At 36.1% G+C, this 27,296-nt stretch overlaps 1 protein-coding gene across 6 annotated transcripts in view; it reads right to left on the reverse strand.

The window, feature by feature from the left end:
* The window catches only part of HERC4 (HECT and RLD domain containing E3 ubiquitin protein ligase 4), a 145,643-nt gene that overhangs the window by 23,200 nt on the left and 95,147 nt on the right, over positions 1–27,296 (reverse strand). For 4 of the 6 annotated variants that reach the window (XM_066348962.1, XM_066348960.1, XM_066348959.1 and 1 more), the window contains 6 exons: positions 26,593–26,765; positions 22,364–22,483; positions 14,277–14,300; positions 12,035–12,133; positions 8,804–8,971; positions 8,434–8,577 (listed from right to left, as the gene is read on the reverse strand). In XM_066348962.1, coding sequence (XP_066205059.1) covers positions 8,434–8,577; positions 8,804–8,971; positions 12,035–12,133; positions 14,277–14,300; positions 22,364–22,483; positions 26,593–26,765 — 728 coding nt within the window. The remainder of the gene's footprint in view (positions 1–8,433; positions 8,578–8,803; positions 8,972–12,034; positions 12,134–14,276; positions 14,301–22,363; positions 22,484–26,592; positions 26,766–27,296) is intronic. The other 2 variants (XM_066348964.1, XM_066348961.1) reach the window with 1 other exon arrangement.

Below are 27,296 nucleotides of genomic sequence, written 5' to 3' on the forward strand. Positions count from 1 at the left end.
AAGGAACAAACAGTAAATATTAGAGCAGAGCTAAATGAAATAAAGAACAACAACAACAAAAAAAACTTTAGAAAAAATTAATAAGACAATGATCTGGTTCTTTGAAAAGATCATTAAAAGTGACAAACTCCTAGACTCATTGAGGAAAAAAGAGAAATGACTCATATAAACAAAATCCGAAATACAGAGGAGAAATTACCACAGACATCATAGATATACAAAGGATCATACTAGAATACTATCAAAGATTATATGCCAATAAATTCAAGAATCTAGAAGAAATGGGTAAGTTCCTAGAACTATAAAATCTTCCTAGACTGAATGACACAGATGTGGAAAACCTAACGAGACCCATATGCAGAGAGAAAATAGAAATAACTATCAAAAACTTCCCCAAAAATACAAGTCCATGACCAGATGGCTACACCAGTGAATTCTACCAAATATTCAAAGATTTGGTACTTATCCTTCTTCAAGTCTTCTAAAAAATAAAAGATGAAGCAATATTCCCTAACACATTTTACGAGGCCAACATAACCCTGACCCAAAACCTGGCAAACACAACACAAAAAAGGAAAACTACAGACCAGTATCTCTAATGAATACAGATGCAAAAGTCCTAACAAAATGAATACAACAACACATTAAAAAATACATCTGAATACAACAACACATTAAAAAAATACATCACAATCAAGTGAAATTTATTCCAGGAGCACAAAGGATGGTTCAACATATGCAAATCAATCAATATAATATACCACATCAACCAAACAAAAAACAAAAACCGTATGATCCTATCAGTAGATGCAGAAAATGCATTCTATAAGATACAGCATCCATTTATGTTTAAAACATTCAATAAGCCCTGGCCAGATAGCTCAGTTGGTTAGAACATCATTCTGAAGCACAGAGGTTGCTGTTTTGAAACCCAATTAGGGCACATATAACTAATCAATGTTCCTGTCTCTTTCTCACACCTTCCCTTCCTCTCTCTAAAATCAATAAAATAAACATTTTAAAAAAACCATTCAATAAAATGTGTATAGAAGAAAAATAACTCAATATAATAAAGGCCATATATGACAAACAATCAGCCAATATCATAATCAATGGTGAAAAAATAAAGGTTTTTCCTCTAATAATCAGGAACAAGACAAGGCTGGCCATTCTCTACATTCTTATTCAACATAGTACTGAAAGTCTTACAGCAATCTGGCAAGAGAAAGAAATAAAAGGCACCCATGTTGGGAAAGAAGTAAAGGTATCATTTTTTACAGATGATATGATCCTGTATATGAAAAACCCCAAAGATTCTACTGAAAAACTACTGGAAACAATAAAGAGTAAAATAGAAGAATACAAAATCAATACACAAAAGTTTACTGCTTTCCTATATGCCAACAATAAAACTTCAGAAAATTAACTGAATAAAAACATTCCTTTTATTATTGCAATAACAACAACAAAAGTATCTAGAAATAAACAATAGATGTGAAGGATATATATAAGGAAAATTTTATATCAAGCATTATTGGAAGAAATTAAAAAGACACAATGAAACAGAAAAATCTTCCATGTTCATGGATCAGAAGAATCAACCTATTTAAAATGGCCATATTACCTAAAGCAATAAACAAATTTAATGCAATTCCCATGAAAATCCCAAACAAAAAAATCACCAGATTGGTATGGAACCATAAAAAACCCCAAATAACAAAAGTAATCCTGAGAAAAAAGAATGTAGTTGGTGGTATCACACTACCTAACTTCAAATTATACTACAGAAACACAATAATCAAAACAGCATGTTACTGGCAGAAAAGACATACCGACCAATCAAACAGAAGCAAAAGCCCACTAATAAAACCACATTTTTATAGATGAATAATCTTCGACAAAGGAGCCACAAGTACAGAATGGAAATAAGAAAGCCCCTTCAATAAATAAATGGTGCTGGGAAAATTAGAAAGCCACACGCAAAAGAACAAAAACTGACCATACCTTGTCCCCATGCAAAAACATTAATTAAAAATGAATCAAAGACCTAAATATAAGATCTGAAACAATAAATTACATAGAAGAAAACAGGTACTAAACTTACGCATTTTTGGCTGTAGATAACATTTTATGAAGTTGACCCCAAAGGCAAGGAAAGTAAAGGCAAATAAATAAATGAAACTGTATCAAACTAAAAAGCTTCTGCACAGCAAAAGAAACCAACAACAAAACAAAAAGTCAGCCAACCAAATGGGAGATAATATTCACAAACAACTTTGATAAGAGGTTAATATACAAAATATATAAAGAACTCACAAAGCTCAGCTACAAACAATCCAATTAAAAAAGGGGAGAAGACCTGAACAGATATGTTTCCCATGAAGACATACTAACAAAGAGATACAAGAAAAGATGCTCATCTTCACTAGCTATTAGAGAGATGCAAATTAAAACCACAATGAGATATCACCTCACACCTGTCAGATTGGCTGTTATCAACAAGACAGATAATAACAAGTGTTGGAGAGGCTGTGGAGAAAAAGGAACCCTCATTCACTGCTGGAGGGAATGTAAACTGGCATAGCCATTATGGAAGAAGGTATGGTGGTTTCTCAAAAAATTAAGAATAGAATTACCATATGACCTAGCAATCCCTCTAGTCTACTGGGTAGCTACCCAAAAAACCTAGTATGCAAAGACACATGCAGCCCCATGTTCATCACAGCATTATTCACGGTGGCCCACACATGGAAACAACCAAAGTGTCCCTTGATAGATGATTGGATAAAGAAGATGTGGTGCTGTACATATATACCAAGTGTCCCCAAACTACGGCCCGCGGGCCACATGTGGCCCCCTGAGGCCATTTATCCGCCCCCTCCCCCCCCCCCGCCGCACTTCCAGAAGGGACACCTCTTTCATTGGTGGTCAGTGAGAGGAGCACTGTATGTGGTGGCCCTCCAACAGTCTGAGAGACAGTGAACTGGCCTCTTGTGTAAAAAGTTTGGGGATTCCTGCAGTGAAATACTACTTACCATAAGAAATTATGACATAAGGCCATTTACAACAACATGGATGGACCCTGAGAACATTACACTAAATGAAATAAGTAAATCAGAAAAAGCTAAAAACTATATGATTTCACACATAGGTGGGATATAAAACTGAAACTCATGGACATAGATAAAAATAAAGTGGTCACGGGGGGGGGGGGGGAATGGGCGTAAAGAGGGATAACTATACAATGACAGAAAATGATTTGACTTTGGGTAATGGGCACACAACACAATAATTCAAATGCTATAGAAATGTTCACATGTAAAACCTGTGTATTCTTATTGATAAATGCCACCCTTAAATTTAATAATAAATAAATAAATAATAAAAAATAAATACATATGCTCAAAGAGCTAAAGAACCATTTAAAAAACTAAAGAAGCCTGACCAGGCGGTGGCGCAGTGGATAGAGCGTCGGACTGGGATGCGGAGGACCCAGGTTCGAGACCCTGAGGGTGCCAGCTTGAGCGCAGGCTCATCTAGTTTGAGCAAAAAGGTCACCAGCTTGGACCCAAGGTCACTGGCTCGAGCAAGGGGTTACTCGGTCGGCTGAAGGCCCGATGGTCAAGGCACATATGAGAAAGCAATCAATGAACAACTAAGGTGTCGCAACAAAAAAACTGATGATTGATGCTTCTTATCTCTCTTTGTTCCTGTCTGTCTGTCCCTATCTATCCCTCTCTCTGACTCTCTCTGTCCCTGTAAAAAAAAAAAAAAAAAAAATTAAAAAACTGAAGAAAAGCAAGATAACAATGTCTCATCGAAGAATATCAGTAAAGAGATAAATATTATGAAAAAGGATCAAATAGAAATTCTGGAGCTGAAAAGTACAATAACTAAAATGAAAAATTCATTAAAGGGTACAACGAAACAAAATTTTAACAGGTAGGAAAAAATCAGCGAACTTGAAGATAGGTCAATTGCAATGATCTCCTTTGAGAAGTAACAGCATAAAAGAAGAAATACAAACGCAGCCTCTTCTAAGAGACCTGCAGGATACCATAATGTGTACCATCCATCATACAAATAGTCAAGTCCCAGGAGGTATGAGAGGGATAGAAAAATATTTGAAGGAAGTGTTGAAAGCCAATTACGAGGAGCATATTGAAAGCAGCAAAAGAAAACTACCTCATCACATAGCAGGGCTTCTCAATGAGATTAATAGCTAATTACTAATCAAAATCCATGGATGCCAGAAAGCTGTAGAATTATATATAAAAGGGCTAAAAGAAAAAATTGGCAAATAAGAATTCTCTATTCAGGAAATCTCAGATAAATAAAAATTGAAGGTAGTTTATTGCTACTAGACCTTCTCTAAAAGAAATGCTAAAGTCTGCAAGCTGAAAGGAAAGAATGCTACACAGTAATGCAAACCATACAAAAGAAAGGTAAAGGTAGATAAAAAGGTAAATAAAAAGTTAATATATATTATTGCATTTTTGATTTGTATCTCCTCTTTTTTCCCTATATGGTTTAAAAAAGACAAATTCATAAACTAATGATAAATCTATATTAATGGGCACACAATATATAAAGCTCTAAGTCATGAAGATAAAATAAAGGGGTAGCCCTGGCTGGTTGGCTCAGCAGTAGAGCATGGGCCTGGCATGTGAAAGTCCCAGGTTTGGTTCCTGGGCAGGGCACACAGGAGAAGAGACCTTTTGCTTCTCCACTTCTCCAACCCGTCTCTCTGTCTTCCCCTCCTGCAGCCAAAGGCTTGAATGGTTGGACCAGAGTTGACCCTCAAGCCCTGAGAATGATCCATGACCTTGGCCTCAGGCACTACAATAGCTTGGTTGCCAAGCAACAGTGACCCAGAGCTGTAGCCCAGCTGGGAAGAGCCTTGTAGGGGCTTGTTAGGTGGACCCCAGTCAAGGGTGCATGCAGAAGTCTGTCTCTGCCTCCCCGCCTCTCCCTTAATATAAATGAATGAATGAATGAATGAATGAATGAATGAAGAGAGAATGACAGAACCATTCTAAGAGCAGAGTCTCTGTATATTATTGAAACTGGTATTAATTCAAACTAGATTGTTATAAATTTAAAATGCAAAAAATAAAAGAATTAAGCAAAGAAAAAAATCTTATAGCCACCAACAATGGTGTGGAGATTACAGAGGGAAACAGGAATGGGGGGAGGTAGAGGAGGGTAGAGGAGAGATAAATGGTGATGAAGGGAGACTTGACTTGGGGTGGTGAACACACAATGCAATATACAGATAAAGTATTATATAATTGTACACCTGAAATCTGTGTAATTAACCAATGTAACCAAAATCAGTAAAATATTTTAAAAATTAATTAAAATGTTAATTGTAACATTCAGAGAAACTACTAATAACAGAAATAGATATAAGGAAAGGAGAAGGAAATAAAACAATGCACTAGAAAAAATATCAATTAAACACCAAAACTGAAGAAGTACTGGAAGAACTGAAGAATGAAGAAAATATGACATATAGAAAACAAATAGCAAAACAGCAGGAGTGCTTTCTTATCAGTAGTGGTTTTAAATGTAAATGAACTAAGTTCTGCAATCAAAAGGCAGAGAACTGCACAATGAATTTACAAAAACAAAACAAATCATGATTCCTAGGTTGTCTACAAGCGTCACTTTAAGACACAATGAGGTTGAAAGTACAAGTTTATAAAAAGATATTCCATGCAGGGAATAAGCAGAAAGAGAGCACAGTGAAAAAAAAATACTTTGTCAAATATTGTTACAAGAGACAAAAAAGAATATATTGATAACAGTGTCAATCATCAAGAAGATATAACATTTACAAACATACACTGTATAAAAATATAGTTTCAAAATATCGGAAGCAAAAACTGTCAGAATTGAAGGAAAAAAACACAGTTCTAAAACAATAGTTGAAAGCCCACTTCCAATAATGGTGAAGACAATCAGAAGACCAATAAAGAAATAGAGGACTTAACACTATAAATCAACTAGACCTAATAATAGCTAATAATAGCTAGACCTATTACACTTTTCAGGATAGACCATATATTAGATCACAATAAGATTCAATAAGTAGTAGTTGTTGTTTTTACAGAGACAGAGAGAGGGATAGATAGGGACAGACAGGAACAGAGAGAGATGGAGAAGCATCAATCATCAGTTTTTCGTTGTGACACCTTAGTTGTTCATTGATTGCTTTCTCATATGTGCTTTGACCATGGGGCTACAGCAGACTGAGTGACCCCCTTGCTCAAGCCAGCGACCTTGTGTCCAAGTTGGTGAGCTTTGCTCAAACCAGATGAGCCCACTTTCAAACTGGCGAGCTCAGGGCCTCGAACCTGGGTCTTTGGCACCCCAGTCTGACGCTCTATCCACTGCACCACCGCCTGGTCAAGCTTCAATAAGTTTATTAAGACTAAAATCATTAACAAATTTTCTTGAACTATAATGGAATAAAATTAGAAATCAGTAACAGAAGGAAATATAGAAAATTTACAAATGTGGAAATTAAAACACTCAACATACAGGTCAAAGAATGTATCATCACAAGGGAAATCAGAAAATACTCAGAAACTAAAGGGAATGAAAACACAACATACAGAAACTTAAAGGGATGCAGGGAAAGTAGTGTTTGGAAGAAAATTTAACCAAGGAACCACAAAAAGAAGAGCAAATTAAACTCAAAGGTAGCATAGGGAGAAATAACAGTCAGTACTCCGTATCTGAGGGTTTCACATCTAATTGTAGATTGAAACAGTATTTTTGATCTGTGGCTAGGAATCTATGGATGCAGAGGGCTGACTATATGCATTGATCCATGCCATTTTTATATAAGGGATTTGAGCGTCCACACATTATGGCTCCCATGAGGTCCTGAAACCAATCGTCCTTGAATATTGACGGACAACTACAATAAAGATTAAAGTGATCAATGATATAGAGAATAAAAACAATGCACAGAAGCAGTAAAACTAAAAACTGATTCTTTTAATCTTTAAAATTGATTTGAGAGAGAAATATCAACTTCGTCGTATCAATTACTTATACATTCATTGGCTGATTCTTGTATGTGCCCTGACTTGGAATTGAACCCGCAAACTTGGGAATACTGGCTCAGCACTCTGACCCACTGAGATACCTGGCCGGGGCAAAAGTTGATTCTCTTAAAAGAGCAACAAAATTGACAAACCTTTAGATTGAATGACCAAGAAAAAAAGTGAGATGACTCACTTTACTAAAATCAGGATTGAAAGTAGAGATGTTACCTATCAACCCACAGAAATAAAAAGGATAGTAAGAGAATACTATGAATAATTGTAGCAAACAAAATAGATCATCTAGATGAAATAGACAAGCTCCCAGAAATATACAAACTACCAAAGAGATACTAGAAGAACTTAGAAGACCTAAAAAAAAAATCTATTTCAAGAAAAGAGCAAATCAATCAAAAATCTCCCAACAAAGAAAAGAGTGGGGCCAGATTCTAGGAAACATTTAAATAAGAATAATATCAATACTTCTCAAACTCTTCCAAGAAATGAAAGCAGAGGGAACAGTCATAATTTATTTTATGAGGTCAGCACTACCATGATACCAAAGCCAACGACATCACACACATAAAAAAAAGAGTACTATATTACCAGTGTGCTTTACAAATAAGGATGGAAATACCGGTCGTTAACAGAATACTAGCAAACTGAATCCAGTAGCATTTTAAAGGGATTATATACATCATGACCAAGTGGGCTTTATTACAGAAATGCAAGGTGGTTTAACATAATAAAATCAATCAATACAATACATCAAATTAATGGAAGTTAACTATATGATCATCTCAATTAATGCAAAAAAACTTTGGATAAAATCCAACATGCTTTAACGACACTCAACAAATTAGGCATAGAAGGAAACTTTGTTAACATGATAAAAGAGATTTATGGAAAAACCCATAGCTAACATCCCACCCAGATCAGGCACAAGAGAGAAGCATGTTCGCTATTACCATCTGTATTCAACAATGAATTGAAAGTTCAACTGTAGTTTGCTGAGTAGTTACCACTGCCCTCAGTGATAAAGGTAGGGAAATCAATGATCCTTAAAGATAAATAAATTCTTCCCAGATGGCAGTTAATCTGGTAATTATTATTCAATCCTCAACTCTAAATCAGCAGAAGAAATGGTCAACATTTTCAGGCTGACCATTCCTTAATTTATTTTGCTAAACTGAAATATGTAGTAAGCATTATTGTGTTCTGATGACTGAGTGCAAAGTTTATCATTTTTCAAATTACAGTAAGGCCGATTTCTAAATCAAATATGTCAGGAATCCAGGAATAACTCTTATTTACTGAGCTAACTTGATATATATAGGTATATATATATAGATGTAATTTAGATGGTTGGGCTTTTTACCTTATCAGAAAACCAAATGAGCCTGGAATCTTCATAGTATCTAAACATGCCATATTTAGGATCCAATAATTCCCTCATGATGAGTAAGAAAAATTCTTTGCGTACCCCTCCTGCATCAACAGCATCTTCTCCAACAAATATAACCTAAGATAGCATAATGCAAACATTGAATGCAAAGACATGACAGTATATACTGGAGACCTTATAACATGTTATTAATTACAAATAAGTGCTCAACAATAAACAGTTAAAACATTTTTTTAAGTATATAATTTTATTAAGTTTCAAAGATACACAAAAAAACAAAGAGGGAAACTCTAAACATATTTTCTGAAAAAGTCTCATCTATACAATGAAAAAGTCAAATTACCTTGAGTGGCTTTTTGTAGTCTACATTCTTTGTTTTCCTAAGGACTTCCATTGTATCTCCTACGATATTTTCTCTGCGTACCACCAGAATTAAGCAGGGATTCACAGATTCAATCACTGGGAGAAAAAGAGAGGAGACATTCTGCCTGTGGGCCTGGTCAATAGCCATCTAGAAAATAAAAGATCAAAATTTTAATGGCAACAATACTAAATAAACCAACTTCTACCTATTAATTAGATATCCTATATTCCCTATAATTCCTATCCTACTGAATTCATATAGCACCTAACAGTATCTAATACAGTACAAGAGCTTAAACTGTTCTGGTCTGATCAGGTGCTGTTCTGGCGCACTAAGGTCACAGATACATGATCCCCGGTCAGGGCACATTCAACAAGTAACCAATAAGTACACAAATAAATAAAATAAATAAGTAAAACAATGAGTTGATGCTTCTCTCTCTCAACTCAATGGAAAAAATTATAAAATAATAAACTATGTTTTGACCATAAAGAGTACCCTTCTGAATTTTTTATATTCACATGCAACAAATGATACCATTAAGTAATAAGCATGGAACTGTAATACTGATAAATCTAATCACTGTTGCTTCTCAAAAGACAACTAAGATGGAGAGTGAGGTAAAAAAAAAATAGCGTTTTAAAACAAATCTCCAAAAGGAATAAGAAACAACCTGGTTAAGGAGGTATTACAGAAATTCATCTAATAGAATGATCACCACATGTGCTCACAAAGCAAGCATTTGGCTTTTACCAATTAGAGCCTTTGTTCTTTTCCTGTGGTTTCCCTTGTTCTTGTTCTAAGATGAAAAATCCTACATTAAATGCACCAATGATTACCTTAGTTTATTGTTTTAACAAAGGCCATCAAAAAAAAAAAAAAAAAAAAAACCTAATTGATTTATGAGCTATTAATATAGATCCCTACAAAAAGACTTATTTTTTTCTGTTGCTGAAAATGGAAATAAGCACACCTCTAAATCCCCTTAGTATCTATTATTTAAATATCTAGAGAAATATTTTAAAGAAGGTCACTTCTTGTTCATTCAAATAATATATTTTTAAGATTTTTATTTATTCCCTGGATGGCTGGCTCAGCAGTAGGGCATCAGCCAGGCTTGTAGAAGTCCCAGGTTTGATTCTTAGGACACACAGAAGTGACCATCAGCTTATCCATCCCTCCCCCTTCTCTCTCTCTCTTTCTCTCTCTCTCTCTCTCTCTCTCTCTCTCTCCTCCTCCCGCAGCCATGGCTCAAATGGTTTAAACAAGTTGGCTCCGGGAGCTGAGGGTGGCTCTGTGGTCTCACGTCAGGTGCTAAATAACTCAGTTGCCAAGTAATGGAGCAGTGGCCCCAGATGGGCAGAGCATCGCCTGGTAAGGGGTTTGTTGGGTGGATCCCAGTAGAGGTGCATGTGGGAGTCTGTCTCTGCTTCCCTGCTTCTCACTCAATTGAAAAAAAAAAAAGATTTTATTTATTGATTTTACAGAGAGGAGGGGGAAGCAAGAAGTATCAACTCAGTTGCTTCACTTTAGTTGTTCATTGCTTGCTTGTCATATGTGCTTTGACAGGACAAGACCAGGGTTTCGAACTGGTGACCTCAGCATTCCAGGTCCACACTCTATCCAATGCACCACCACAGGCCAGGATGCACTAATTTTAAAAGAATGAAAACAGCTATCAACACTAGGGGAAGTGGTTAATTTTTAAAAGCATGTTTGGAATATTAAATGCCCCATGGTCTCTTCTTCTTTTCTTAGTGCACGGTCTCTATAGATATTCTATACCAGAAAAGGAAATTTAAAACCTTTTTTTATTTACAGGTTCAAATGACAAAGCAAACCTACTGTAGCCCTTCAAAGTCATAATGTAAACTAGTTTTAAAAACCCTCATTACAAACAAAAGAGTGCCAAACATAAAACAGAGGGAATGGAGGAAGAAAGGAAAGGAAGAAGGAGACAATGAAGCTCAGAAAAATATTTTTTACTTAAACTATTTTTTTTTTAATTCAGTGAGAGAAGGGGAGGCAGAGACAGGCTCCTACATGCGCCCTGATGGGGATCCACCCAGCATGCCTACCAGGGGCGATGCTCTACCCATCTGGGGCGTTGTTCTGTTGCTTAGCATTGGAGCTCTTCTTAGGCTTGAGGTGGAGGCCATGGAGCCATCCTCAGCGCCCAGGGCCAACTCACTCCAATCGAGCTATGGCTGCAGGAGAGGGGGAGAGAGGGGGAGAGAGGAGGGGGAGGGGTGGGGGAGGGGGAGGGGGAGGGGGAGTGAGAGGGGGAGGGAGAGGGAGAGGAGAAGCAGATGGGTGTTTCTGTGTGCCCTGACAGGGAATTGAACCCGGGATATCCACATGCTGGGCCAATGCTCTACCACTGAGCCAACTGTCCAGGGCCACTAAAACTTTCTTCAAGGAAACTTCATAATCCTCCTTCTAACAAATGATCAAATGCATCCTACTTTAACATCATTTCACCTCTAGTCACTTCTATGTTTTACCAACTATATAAATGAGATACATAATAAAGCAAGACTTGAAACAAACCAACATTTAATCAACTTTAGAGATCATTTAATTATTTAGAGATCACATATTTCTATAATGAAAGAGGCTTATACTATTTTTCAGATATACCATGACTAAAGGCTAAATTATTCTATTTTTATCTAAATACATATAAGTAGCCCTAATAAGAACATAACACATCATATGCAATAGTCCTCTATAGGTACCAAAGGTACTCTGCCAAAGAAAGACCATAAAAGTACAAATTGTCCCCAAAGATTATTGATTATAAGCGAGATTCAAATATTTAATTTTTTAAATTTTTTTTGAGAGAGGAAGGGAGAAAGACAGGAACATCGAGCTGTTCCTGTATATGCCCTGACCAGGGAATTGAACCAACAACCTCTGTACTCCAGGACTGAACAATCTGGCCAGGGCTTAGTTTTTGTTGATTTTTAGAAACAGAAAAAAGAAGGGAGAAACAGGAGAGACGGGAGGGGGAAGAAAAGTATTTGTTGTTCCACTCAGTTGTGCATTTTTTGGTTGCTTCCCATGTGTGCCCTGACTGGCAACTGAACCCGCAACCTTGTTGTTTTGGGACATTGCTCTTAACCAACAGAGTATTTACTTTTTTTAAAACTTCAATAAAACAATCCAAAAACCACTCTCAAATCTGATTAGTATTATACAATATTTTACCTGCATCTGTAAAACTGCATCTGTTTGTAACAAAGTAGTTTTTGCTTGTGCATCAAATACAAATGGGTATGTGCAGATTGTAACAGGAATATCTGCCAACTGGAAACAAAAAATTAACTCATTAGTACAAATTGGTTTTAATCATTGTATTTCTTATAGGTACTATCCCTTCTATAATAATAAAGTGATCACATTCTTAGTCATTCAGGAATTATAAATATGTTGCTAGTTTCTAAATACAAACATACCTCACAAATATTGCAGATTTGGTTCCAGATCACTGCAATAAAGAGAGTATTGCAATAATTCAAGTCTTAATCTTTCTGTTGGTAGAGGGTCTTACCTTCAATTTGTAAAAAACTAACATCTGGAAGCACAATTAAGTGCAATAAAATGAGATTATGCCTGTATGAAATATTTACTGATAATTAGATGAGGCACTGAAATAATCCAATTCCCAGTTTTAAGGAGGGAATTACTAAGAGTCCACAAAATCATAAATTACAGGTATTTTTTGCTTAACATATTTACTACAAGTTCCAGTGAAGAAAGTTGCAAGTTTATTCTAAAATTTGGAATCCCTAAGTTAAATATATTTAGTTCTTATATGTTAAGGCTAATAATCTAGCAACTGAAGCCCATGTTAAAGCAATCTGCTTATTTATTCATTTAACAATATTTACTGCCAGCCATTAGGGTGTCACTATTATGAGCCAAACAATCTGTTCATTCAACATACAAAATAAGCACTATCAGTATTATACCTTGTCAACCTTTAAAATTGGGAGAACTGATATATTACTAAACCTATTTTATCATGTTAGTCATCTCATAGACCAATGTTTTTCAACCGCTGGTCCACAGGAATTAACCACCCTGATGTTGTAAGAAGATTAACTCTTTTAGAAACAAAATTTCTGGCAGACTGGCACTGGTCTGCGAACTAGCAGTTGAAAACCACTGTTACAGACAATTACTTACTCTTACAGATAATGCAGTGATTGATTTCTAAGAGTTTTAACAGTGAAAAAAAAAAAGAAAAATGGAGCTATGAACTGCAGGTCACAGCTTCTTGATGTTGGACAAAGATGTACTCCTACTACCTACCTAATAAGGCAATATTTTTGTGCCAGCCCTGACACAGAGCTCCTGCTATAAGGCTTCCAATGAAAACTCAACACACCATGAAACAGTCCACTTCTTTTTAAGTGCTCAGAAAGTTCTTTACATTAATCTGAATCTGCATTTCTATGCATCACTGTGCATGACTCATTTTGTATTTCAGTCTTCATTTTGCCTTTGCAGGGAAGTATATATGGTTTAAATATTTCAAGTCCTCATGCTCTCTCCCTAGGTTGTCTTTTTGTATACACTAAATACTCCTAGTTTTCTCAGCCATTCTGAAAATAAATATGGTTTCCAGCTCTTCTCTTAACTATGGCCACAAAAAAACCCATAATCCAATAGTGCCCAATCAGTACAGAATATCCAATCTGTTTTCAACATATAAGACAACACTTGAATTATATTAACCTTACACTAATTTATTCTTCATTTTTCTTATGACAATTTTTACCTCTGTCCTGTATCCATGTCACTAGTTAGCTACTAACAGTAGAAAGTCATTTTACTACTCTGAAACTCCAAAAGACTGAGGTGATTTCTAAAGTCCCCCTTGGCTCCACAACTCTGCTTGATAATTTTATGTGCTACTTCTATTTGAGGATGAGAAAACAGAAAACGGTAAGCCTATAATTTAAAGCTAACTCTAAATGCTTCATTGGTTCAAGTGAGAAAAAAAGCGAAGCAAAACAAAATCTAGCCTATCACAGAAGTATAAAAGAAGTACTGTAATATTCCCAAGTATTAAAAAGACAGCTTTAGGATTGCTGATTATGTAAAACAAAGTGAAGATGATCATACTGAAAGTTTACTTAATTTTTTTGAGGCCACTTTGTGTATCAATTATGAGTTTAAAAATTAAAGATTATTTTACTTCTCTAATATATTGCTGAAAGGAATTATACAGGTATAATGTTAAAACAGAGATTTTAAAGTTCTTCATAAAATTCCTCTGAAATGCTATACAGGACAATTTCTAAATATTCATTTTTATAAATAATTATATATACATATGTTTATGTTTTAAAGTCACAAACAAGGAAACTTTGGCTCTCCTACCACTTAAGACAAAGCAAGTAATATTTTACTCTGAACATGAGACTATTACAACCAATCTTACCTCAGTTAATCCAAGGTTGACATCCTAAAGTCAGCAGTGCAGAATGTAACAATGAGGAAAGAGCAATATTAGTGTCTAAATTTAACTATTTCTATTCAAAGTAATATTTCATATATAGAAGAATACTGAATTAATGAAGTAGACCAAAATACATCTACAACAAAACTTATCCTTTCCACATGTATCTTACATAACTATGAATGTATCACCTTTGTTTTAGGTACCTAGTGATTAAAAAGTTACTGAGACTTGAACAAAAATTAGGCGTCAGCAGTCAAGCACCCCATTTGCAGAATTCAGGTAGAAGAGGGAAACTAAATCCTAGTCTAACTTGGTTTTGGAGTGAGAACGGCCTGAAAAAGTGTTCAAAAGTCTCATGGTCTAAATCAGACTTCACCAAAACTTTTAACTCCAATGGTGAATGATGGTTCCAGACAGTTATAGACAGAAAAGATGCAGCACCCAGGCATGTTTTAGTTTCAACTAATTACTATAGCAAACCACTACCAATGCTGGTGTCACCTTGATTTAAGGGCATCACATAACATTGTTCCAATTAGGTACAAAGAGAGGATACCAAAGTTATTGAAATAATTCACATAAATATGAAAGGTCTGGGCAGCTTAATAGAAATAAAAAGATACTTTTAAAACATAAAGGAAATGGAAAATACATAAGTATATTTTGGTAACCCAATGTGTAAGGAATCAATTCAAGAGTCTACAAAATATCAATGTCATTAGAAACAAAACGAAAGCTTTAAAAATAGAGAATTTTGAAGAAATATTTTAGTTGCAAGGGAGCACAAGTGTTCTTTAATTTCATTTTATTCAATGAAGAAAAATCAAACCCAAGAAGTTAAGTACTGCTATATTTTCCCAAAGCTGGTCTCCCAAGCTTTCTTCCTAGTTTGCTGGTGAGTATGTCATTTTACTAGCTAGCACTGTCCAGTTAAAGTACAAGAACTTAACTCAAGAACAAATATAGTGATAATTTATATACACAGCACAATATTAAATAAATAAGACATGCAACTTAAAAATACACATGTATATAGTATCAAAGACTATAAAAAATTACACCAATTTACCAAACATCTTAATTTATGTACCTCTATCTGACAAGTCTTTCATAGGTATATATAGATCTTAAAATAAACAAATATGCATTTTTAAAAAATGCTTAATTTAAATCTTAATGTAATTCAAATGGGCACAGACCCAGTATTGACTTTTCTATAATTCATTCTAAATTAGTCAAATTTTATTAGACATAAATTGATAATAAGTATGTATAGTAACTGAAAGTGTAAGAAAGGAAAGAAAAAAATAGTTTAATAGTAACCACTAAGGCAAATTAAGAGAAAGTTAACAAAGGGTAAGGAAATGTACAACTGAGAATAGTATCAAGAAAGTAGAACCTGACCAGGCGGTGGCGCAGTGGATAGTGTCAGACTGGGATGCGAAGGACCCAGGTTTGAGACCCCGAGGTCGCCAGCTTGAGCGCGGGCTCATCTGGTTTGAGCAAGACTAACCAGCTTGCACCCAAGGTCGCTGGCTTGAGCAAGGGGTTATTCAGTCTGCTGAAGGCCCACAGTCAAGGCACATATGAGAAAGCAATCAATGAACAACTAAAGTGTCGCAACAAAAAACTAATGGTTGCTTCTCATCTCTCTCCGTTTGTGTCTGTCTATCCCTATCTGACCCTCTCTCTGACTCTCCGTCTCTATGAAAAAAAGAAAAGAAAAATCATCAAATAGCAGAAGGTAAGAAGAGAAAGAAAGAACCCATGTGCCTTTGTTTTGCCAGATTATCAATGAGGGAGAAAAACAGATCAAAAGAAATCCAAATTTAAAAAGTTTCATACATCAAGATCAGAGCTGTGAAAAACAACACAAAGAGGCTTATACAAGTAACCAGCAGGAGCAGGAGGAGTAAATCAAAACTTCATAAAAACGCCTGACCAGGCGGTGGCGCAATGGATGAAGCATCGGACTGGGATGCAGAGGACCCAGGTTCGAGACCCCGAAGTCGCCAGCTTGAGCATGGGCTCATCTTGTTTGAGCAAAAGCTCACCAGCTTGAGCCCAAGGTCGCTGGCTCGAGCAAGGGGTTACTCGGTCTGCTGAAGGCCCGTGGTCAAGGCACATATGAGAAAGATCAATGAACAACTAAGGTGTCGCAATGAAAAACTGATGATTGATGTTTCTCATCTCTCTCTGTTCCTGTCTGTCTGTCCCTGTCTATCCCTCCCTCTGACTCTCTCTCTGTCCCTGTAAAAAAATAAATAAATAAATAAAAAACTTTACGAAAACATGTTAAGAGAAGAATTAGGTGGAAAAAGGATGGGGAAATAGAAGGGGATGAGATACAGTTAGAAATCTCACCGGTAAAAAGGCTATTACAAGGAAAACAAAGAATCTCATAGAATTAGTTTTTAATAGTTAGAAATCTGGGATGTGTATACCTGATAGTTCTTAAAATCCTTGACTGGTAAAGAACATAAATGAAGAAAGAATATTTTAAACTTTCATACTGAAGCAAAGGAATTATTTGAAGATCATAAGTCTTGTTCAATAATACTATACATGTGTGTGTATGTGTATATGAATACATATACACCCACCTGTATCATCAGGAAATACACTGCTCACAAAAATTAGGGGACCAGGGAACATGCAGATACTCTCGTACTTTCAGCCTTTTGTACAGTGCATTTTCACCAATGAAAGAAAAGTTGGTTTTGCATCTCATTTACATAATAAAACAACTTTCTTTGGTCGTTTGCTTTTCTGATGTTTTTGTTTAATAAAAAAAAATATCAAAAGCTGCTTTTTCTTATCCCTTCACATTCATTTTGAAATATCCCTTAATTTTTGTGAGCAGTATAGCATGTAAGTACCTTAAGATAGATTCTTTAAAACTTTACTTATAAGTCCAATCTAATGTTTGACTCAGTATTAAGATTAGTGATGCAAGTACGAATTTTATAAAGAGGCCCCAGGAAAAAGTCTTTATTATGTGCAAATGTGATATACTAAAGTGCTTTGAACTCTCTCAAAGAAAGACTCTCTGGCCCTGGCCAGATAGCTTGGTGGGTTGGAGCATCATCCTGAAGCACAGAGGTTGCCAGTTTGATCCCTGGTCAGAGCACATACAGGAACAGATCTAGGTTCCTGTCTCTCTCTTGCTCTCCATTCCTCTCTTTCTCTCAAGTCAATAAATAAACACTTTCAATGTAAAATGTCAGCCTTCTATTCCCAGAGATAAATTAGAAGAATCCAAATCTGGATTTGGGTTCTTGACTCTGATTTGTAAGATATTATATTAAATCCTATACAAATTAAGGAGTAAGTGGAAACTGTCAGGACAACCTATTCAATATCACTCTATCTATAAATAAAGGGAAAGCATGTTTGGAAGAGTAAAGTAATAGGGGGCAATTCTTAAGTATAGCAACCATAAAATAGATCCAAAGAGAATGAGAAGCAAAGACAAAAGCCAAGAAATAAGAAGGTGGCCCTCAAACTTACCAGAAAATAGTAGCAACAAAATAGCTCCGAAGAAATTCAATTTGATATCACCTTTGTTATATATCAAGATGAATTTGCATAAAGGCCTGCCACACTGGTAAGCAAATAATCAAACCATACCTTCTCCACTGAGCACAAGGTTATTGCTAACTAAAAAAATCCTATCAGACTGACATTTCTCTTAATTTGCTAATACAAGTAATTTATGATCTATCCATTAGATGTAAATTCAGATATCAAAGGACATCTGCTATAATTCACGGTGATCCAGGAGAATTTGACTCTCCAGGATAATGCTTCTAAAACTGAGCTTATAGATTCCTGGGGGATATATCTTTAGTGCTATGATCACTCTAGAAGAACTTTTTTTTTTAGTGAGAGGAGGGGAGACAGTGAGACAGACTCCTGCATGTGCCCCAACAGGGATCCACCTGGCAATCAGTCTTGGGCTGATGAAAGAATCAACCAAGCTATTTTTAATGCCTGAGGCTCACGTGTGCTCGGACCAACCACGCAGACCAACTTAGCTATCCTAAGTGCCGGGACCCTCGCTTGAACCAATCCAGCCACTGGCTGTGGCAGAAGAAGAGGGAGAGGGAGAAGGAGAAGGAGAAGGAGAAGGAGAGAGAGAGGGAGAGGGAGAGAGGAAGACCGGGGGGGGGGGGGGGGGGGGGAGAAGCAGATGGTCACTTCTCTTGTGTACCCTGACCAGGAATCAAACCTGGAACGTCCATATGCTGGCCGATGCTCTATCCACTGAGCAACCAGCCAGGGCCAAGGATTTTTAATTTTAGGTTTAGATCTCTGTATCTAGGACTTTATGATGTGCTTCCAGAGTGAAGGCCAAATGAGAACTGCATCTCACCCTAAAAGCAAATGTTTCATTGTAATTCACATAAAGAAAGGCAGCAGAAGTTATCAGGCATCTGAGAATCAAGGTTACTTACTACCTAACTTAACGTATGTGTCAGACAACCAATAACAACAACCACCATTTTACCAAGACTTAACTATGCTCCTGAAACTGCCCTAAGCATTTTAAATAGATCATATCAATTAATCCTCTCAATAACTAAAAAAGATAGGTGTTATTATCCCTAATTTACAGAAAAGGAATTAAGTAATTTCCCCAAGAACATAAAATGAATAAAAGAGGAGACAGAATTTGAACCTGTTACATTGCCTTTTTTTTTTTACATGCACACGAGTGAGAGAGAGAGACAAACACACACACACACACAGGAAGGAAGATGAGAAGCATCAACTCAGAGCTGTGGCACCTTAGTTTTTCACTGATTGCTTTCTCATATGTGCCTTGATGGGGGGTAGGGGGTATGCTGTCCAGCTAAGCCAGTGACCTTGGGCTCAAGCCAGTGATCTTTGGGCTCAAGCCAGCAACCATGGGGTAAAGTTTAGGATCCCATGCTTAAGCTGGCAACCCCATGCTGAAGCCAGTGACCTCAGGTCTTCGAGTCTGGGTCCTCAGTGTTCCAGGCCAATGCTCTATCCACTGCACCACCGCCTGGTCAGACTACACTGCTTCTTGTTCTTTTGGTATGAGCTAAGATTCCTGATCATCAGAACATAATCATTCTCCATACTAAACATTAACTTTATTTTAAAATTTGTGGTGTTATATATAATTTATAAATTTGTTATGGTTTTAAGAGTTCTTCTAAAAGCTAAGCACCAGGAGTTTAGAACTAGTTTAGGATTTGTATATTTTTAAATAAAACAATCATAAATAATGTTAGTGAACACTAAGCTTCTTAAGAAATTGTTTTACTTCAAAAGGAGTCCATATATCACTCCATTTCAAAAACACTGCTCAAAAACCTACAGTATTCTAAGTGGTGTGTTAGGTTTATATGCAGTCCTGGAATAAAAAAAAAGTTCATTTATTGAAACATCAATTTTCCTCAATGGCAAATAATTTAAATCTTGTTTCCATTGTAATAAACACAGGGTTGGAGAAAAGTAGGTTTACAGTTGTGAGAACATGAAAGAGTTTATTCTTGTATTATTATTAATTCTTATAGCAACTATTTTTCCACACAAACAACTGTAAATTTACTTTTGACCACCCTTTACTATGTCCAAAATCTGTGTTTGTTTAAAGATAACATGAGACTTCAAGGGAAAGTTAACCTCAAAGAAACAGGGTTTTCCCCTATTATGGATGCTGTGGGAAAAGAGCTTGAAAAGTTTTGCCTAGGTGAGACATTTAGTTTAAATAGGGAAGGGAAAGGAAATAATCATTCAAAACTTTCCTGAGGTCAAGTATTTTCTTTTTAAAAAATTGTTGTCTCTGGGCTCCAGTGACCAGTCTACTTTTTTACTGCTTCCTCTTCAAGGCAAAACTTCTTGGAAATGGCCTGTGATTGCTGTTCCTTATCCCTCACCTCCAATCTCCCTTATGCATGGCTCACCCTGGACTACTAGCATTAGCCAGGTTACCAGTAACCTTCATGTAACCAAACTCATCGCTCAATTCTGTAAGTTTATACTATTTCTCAATAACATTCAATAGTCTCTTTCATTTAATTTTGGTTTCCATAACTCTCTTCTAGTTTTCCTCCTACCTTACCCATCATGCCTTAATCTTTGTTTTCTCTCCTTTCCTCATTTCATCTCTAATTCCATCAGCAATTCTTGTCCCTTTACTTCTGAGAGGTATTCCATGTCCACTTCCCTCTTCCATCCATAAGCTGCCATCCTAGTCAAACCAATCATTTTATCTTCCCTATTCTACTAAGTCTTCTAACTAGTCTCCCCTCTTCCACTTTTGCTCTATTCCCTTCAATCCATTCTCCAGAGCTGACGAATGGTGATTTAAAAGCATAAATCACATTGTAATCCCCCTGCTTACCACCCTCCTCTAATGGTTTATCACAACACTTCAGATCAAATGCAAGTTCCTGACACTGATTTATAAAACCTCTGTGATCTGGTACTTTCCCATTTCTTGATCATTTTCCAGAACTTGTCCCACTCCCACATTTTAGAGCCATACCGGCCTATTTCTATCCTTCCAACATGTTAAGCTTCTTCTCACCCAAGGTCTTTTACTAGATGCTCATTTTCCCTGAAATTCTCTCTACTCTGATCTTATACAGCTGGTTCTTAACATTTATATTACAGCTCATACTTCATTAAATAAGACTTTTCTAATTATCCAATTGCATGAAACCATATAGTCCTTATTACATTCTCTTATTTTAATTCTCTACATAAGTGCATATTATTAACTAATATGTTCTGCTTTATTTGATTATTGTCCATCTTGTCCACTAGATTATAAAGTCCATGAGAACAGGGCCCTTAACTATCTGGTTCATCACTGCACTTCCAAAACCTAAATAAGTTCTTGTTAAATAGAAATTCCCAATAAATAATGAGTAGACCTAAAGCTGTAGCATAACTGTAAACTTGACCTTAGATTTCCAATGATTCAGGAAGTACGGGGATGGGGGTGGATCAACAGATCTCTCCCAATCCAGACCCAAGTATCAAGAGAAGCAAAGAATCTTCTAGAAGTGACCTAATACCTACAAGTGAGAGCACCCTAAATATAGCATGAACTAATCACATTGCCATTCAAAAACTACAATACTTTTTTAGTACCTACTAGACAAACTCCAGACACTATTATAGGTGCTGGTGAATAAACTGACAGAGAGCTTATCCACAATGAGCTTACACCTGTTGCCAGAAATCAGTGAAAAGCTACTCATCAATCTATAACTGCTACATACAAAATGCTTAAATTATCTGCTGCAAGGGTGGAAAGGATGGCTTCAAGTATACTTCAAAGGTTAGTAAATAAGAGTATTAAACCTGACCGTTTTATATCTAGCTGCTTACCCACTTTTATATTAAAATTTTGCAGGCCTAATTCAAGCTTTATAAGACTAGGCTTTCATTAGAAGGGGACATTAAGTGTCCAGTTATTAGAGACTTAGCCACATAGAAAGAAGTGTATATACATGTGGATATATACCAAAAACTCTGAATAAAATTAAAACATATAAAAGGAGAAAACACAGAAATAGAATCAGTGGTCCTAGGGCTCTGCTCCGGTAGTTCTGAGGCACTGATCTTACAACAGTCATACAGGAGCAGGCAAAAGTAGGTTTGCAGTGCCACTGGGACATTCTTTTGGGTTTATAACATACTGTAGTAACCATAACCTCCATGTCTTTTTCCATATGAACAACTGTAAACCTACTTTTGTCCACCTCTGTCCAGTATCGGGGACTCAGTATTGTCAACATTAGAGAATTAAGAGGCAAACACATGGAAAACAAATGACAGTTATAAATGCATGTCAAATTTGCATTTTTCTTTAGAAAAGGGTAATCTGTTTCTTTGGTTTAGCTTTGGTGTAAGAGTGAAATGTTTAATTATAAATATACATAATATATAGCCGCTCCTTTGCAATGTGTTTTTATTTCAATAATAAGCTCTAAAAAAACTTTGGTGTTTCAAAAAAATATATTGTTTTGTATTAGGACAAATGATAAAAATGAAATCATAAAATGCAATAGGAAACATACCATTCCATAGGCTTGTTGTTGAACCCAGTTGATATAATCATTCCTTATGTCTATCATTTCTTGTACTTCATGTATATAAAATTTATCATACTGTATAATCTGCCCCGTTTTCTCATTCACCTACAAAAAAAAGTATAATTAACAGTACATTTAACCAGTACCTAAGAAAGAGAATGAAAAATGTTTTAACAGAAAAGGCTTGAGATTTCTTAGCTAATTTTCTCTTCCTATAAAAAAAAATTTACTGATTGCCTATTATACACAAAATATTAGTTAAGTACTGTGGGAAACAGATTTATAAAATATGATACATGCATTCAGTACCTAAAAATCCAGTGAAAATAAAAAATATATAACCAATATGAGATATACGCCATTAAAACACACATAACATAGGGCCTGGCCAGGTGGCTCAGTGGCTAGAGCATCATCCTGAAATGCCAAGGTCATGGGTTCGATTCCCAGTCAGGCTACATACAAAAAGCAACCAATGAGTACACAACTAAATGGAATAGCTAAGTAGAACGGGTTGATGCTTTTTCTCTCTCCTGATTCCTCTTTTCTCTCAAATCAATGGAAATATTAAATATAAACTAGAAATTATATGTTATTATATATTATTATATATCACAATATTATCTATAGTATAGATATAATACATATTATATATACATATATATGTATATATAAACTAGATACTATAAGGACTTTTGGTTGGGGATGGTACTTAATAATAAGAATAGCTAATGCTTAAGGGTCTGAATAGAATATAAGAGGTAACATTTGAGTAGGATGTGAAAAATAAGAGACTGCAAATTAGCACCCCAGAAATTACTTAATAATTACAAAGGGAAAAACATCTCTTTACAGCAAAGAGAACCACCTTAACTGAGTGATCAAACTATTCACCACTGACACTAGGAAAAATATATTATCCTGCTGATAAAATGCAACAGGAAGAACAGACATTATCTATGAAGCCAGGAAATGTTTACCCTGAATCTAAGACTCTTGATACAAATTTAGTTTATAGGAAACATAAAGGACAGAAACAAGTTACATATCACCCTAAGAAAACAATCAGAAAATATCCTGATTGTGGGACTTTTAAAAGAAGACTGTCCAGGACTCTCCAAAAAGTCAAAGTAATAGGACTTAAAAACAAAATAAAACAGCAGAGGTTCCAAATTTTTTTCCATGAAAATATTGTCAAATCAACATGAGAGGAAGGGGACCGAGCTCAACCAGAAAGCAGAAGTTTTACCAGAAAGAGGAGTCGGTCAGAGATTGAGGCCCTCAATGTGGTAGATAAGAATAAAACCCAGAGGGTGAAGCCCCAAAAATCTGTAGGCAAATTCTCCCCACATCATTAGCCAACTCTTCCTATTTTTTTTTAAAGTCAGAGAGACTGACAGACAGGGAGAGAGAGAGATGAGAAACATCAACTCATAGTTGAAGCACTTCAGTTGTTCATTGATTGCTTTACGTATGTGCCTGGGGGAGGGGGGCTCCAGCCAAGCCAGTGACCTTGGGCTAAAACCAGTGACCTTGGGGTCTGAAACCTGAACGTTGAAGACGTCCCAGGTCAATGCTTTATCCACAGCACCACTACCAGGTCAGGCCCTTTGACCAGCTATTTTATTTTATTTGTTTGTTTGTTTATTTTAGTATATATGCTGCCAAAGGAAACACTTTGGCCTACCCTTTAACCATTAAGTCTACAAGGTGAGACTTGGGGGAGAAACACCTCAGCAGAAAAAGGCAACTGGGAGGCTACTCTTAAAGTAGACTTCAAGACAAGCATTACCAGAGTAAAAGCAGCACATTTCATAATGATAAGATGATTAATTTCTCAAGAAGTCCTAACAATCCCAAACAACAGTTTCAAAATACAGAAAGAAGCAAATCAACAGAACCACTATCAGAGTTGGAAATTTTAATACCCTTCTCTCAGTAACTAATAGGAAAAAATAACTAAATATAGAAGACTTAAATATTTTCAATTAACTCACTATTATAGAAGATTCCCACTCATTATTCATAGAACATTCACTAAAATAGACCATAAAACAATTCTTAATATATATAATATATATATTATATATATATATAATTTATTTATTTTACAGACACAGAGAGAGAGGGGGATAGCTAGGGACAGACAGGAACAAAGAGAGATGAGAAGCATCAATCATCAGTTTTTCGTTGTGACACCTTAGTTGTTCATTGATTGCTTTCTCATATGTGCCCCAACCGCGGGCCTTCAGCAGACCGAGTAACCCCTTGCTCAAGCCAGCGACCTTGGGTCCAAGCTGGTGAGCTTTGCTCAAACCAGATGAGCCCGCGCTCAAGCTGGCGACCTTGGGGTCTCGAATCTGGGTCCTCCGCATCCCAGCCTGACGTTCTATCCACTGTGCCACCTGATCAGGCTAATAAACATATTTAAAGGAATCCAAAGTATACAAAGTATGTTCCCTGACCACAATGGAATTAAAACTACAGTAACAAAAGGATAACTGAAAAATCTAAGAACACTGGCAATTAAACAAATTTTCTTGAATCCACCAGGGAGCTGAAGTCGTAAGACAACCAAGTAGCCTAAATTCCAGGAATGGACTGATACTTCCAAAGAGAAATAGGATGTCAGAAGAGGGTCACTGGCAGCAGAGCAAGAGGAAGATACTGCTGTCACATAAGCAGAAATCACCTAAAACTATAAGGAACTGCTTAAGTCTAACTATGGGATAACTTGACAGTATAAAATCCTTGGGAATCCCAGTTTGCACTCACATATACATGCTCAGTGCCCACGAGAAAGACTTGTTTCCTAGGAAAGAAATGGCTATCATTTCTTGCCTTATAAAGATAAGAGAAATGACTTTCCATCCCTAGGAAATGTGAACATTCTAAATACAATAGAAAAGAGTAATTTTAAAGTTAAGTCGGCCCTGTCCAGTTGGCTCAGCTGTATAGCATCAGACAGGCATACGGGTCCCGGATTCAATTCCTGTTCAGGGCACACAGGAGAAGTGACCACCTGCTTCTCTACCCCTCCCTCCCCAACCCCTCCTGTATTCATGGCTCGAAAGAGCAAGTTGGCCCCAGGCATTGAGGATGGTTTTCTGGCTTCACCTCAGGCACTAAAATAGCTCGGTTGTCCAGCAACGGAGCAGCAGCCCCAAATGGACAGAGCATCAGCCCTAGATAGGGGTTGCTAGGTGGATCCAGTTGGGCAAATGCAGGAGACTGTCTCTCTGCCTCCCTGCCTCTTACTTGATAAAAAAAATAAAAGTCAAGTCATTTAGAAAATACACAGAAACTTCACCAAAAGAATAAAAAGGAAAAATAAATACTCCATAAGGTTTCTTTCTTACAGAGACCAGAAGGACTACCTTCTTTATTCTCTTGCCATTTGCCTCAGTACTAAGCAAGAAGAGTCTGAAATCATTAAAGACGTTGTTAAGGGGATGAAACTAAAGAGGTAAAGGTTCACAGGGGCTTTTTAGTCATTTGTGAGGCTAGAAACTAAGCTTCTCCCTTAGGCCATGTCTCCCAAGAAGAAAATAGCCTCTCAAGAATACCAAATGGTGTAATTGAGATATATCTACCAGCTGTCAGAGATGTCTCAAATCCATCTTTAATGAAAACAGCTGAGGCTACTTTCTCATCTAACACTGAACTGCTACACGTATAAAAGATACTATTTCTTACACTGAGAGGAAGGGCAGGAAGGAACAGTAGGTAAATGAATGAATTATATATGGTTCCAATTTCAATTTAGTCATGTTTCAAATAAAATGTTCTACTTTAATTAAAGACATTATTAGTACACCAATAGCAAAAAAAACGTGGTTTAATTCTCATAATCACAACTAGGATTCAGTCTCTTTCATATGATAATCACCTGTAAATAACAAAAAAAAGTTATTTAAACTAACAAACTGTGTTCTCCACAAGAAAATATAAAAATAATTCTAATTCATTAGTATGCTCTTGTTCTGCCCAACTACAGACAGGTTATCTGTAAATACCTAACAAAAGTCAAATAATACCAAAGCTTCAAAATACAGATGTAGTATATCTTTTAAAAAAAACTTTAGATAAATTTTTTTCAAATTTCTATTATGTATCTTTTATGCCAATGTAAATCTATAATATAAATGTTAAAGTAAGCATCATTAATCTGTTGGCAGCAACAGGGGAAGAGGAAAATAAACTATTAGACATACCCTATGTAATATTTCTAAAACCTTTAATGCAGTATGAAGAAAACTGTTGAAAATTCTTCTTTCAGAAGGGGGAATGCCAATCTTGCAGAGTTTCAAAAGATGTACCACAACTTCCTTAAAAAGTTCTACAATCTTGAGGAATAGTGGAGGTTCAAGTACTGACCACCAGTTCTCTGTTATTAAAAGGTAAACACACAAATAAAATGAATTTAAATAATCACAATTTTCAAAATCATACTGACTTTTCTTCTAAAGCAATGGCTCTTAACCCTTTGAAAATCCCAGGAAGATACACATCAAACTATTTTATGTAACATTTCTACATACACATGAAATAATATTTTATGTAACATTTCTAGGGTTTACAGACCTCACCTCACCCTCAACTTAAAGGATACTATTCTAAAAGCTCTCAAAAGTAAAAATATACAGATGATGTGTTGTGGAATTGTGAACCTGAAACCTGTATAGTTTTCTTAACCAGTGTCACTCCAATAAATTCAACAAAAAGAGGGAAGAAAGCAAAAATAAAGGTCTATTAAATTTATATTTTTGGTTTCCTAAATTACATTAAAAATTCATCAAAAGTACCTTGGAGTCCCTGGCTGGTTGGTTCAGCGGTAGAGCCTACGCCCAGCGTGTCGAAGTCCTGGGTTTGATTCCCAGTCAGGGCACACAGGAGAAGCAGTCATCTGCTTCTCCAC

Source organism: Saccopteryx leptura, chromosome 9 (assembly GCF_036850995.1).
Source record: "Saccopteryx leptura isolate mSacLep1 chromosome 9, mSacLep1_pri_phased_curated, whole genome shotgun sequence".
Taxonomy (NCBI): Eukaryota; Metazoa; Chordata; class Mammalia; order Chiroptera; family Emballonuridae; genus Saccopteryx; species Saccopteryx leptura.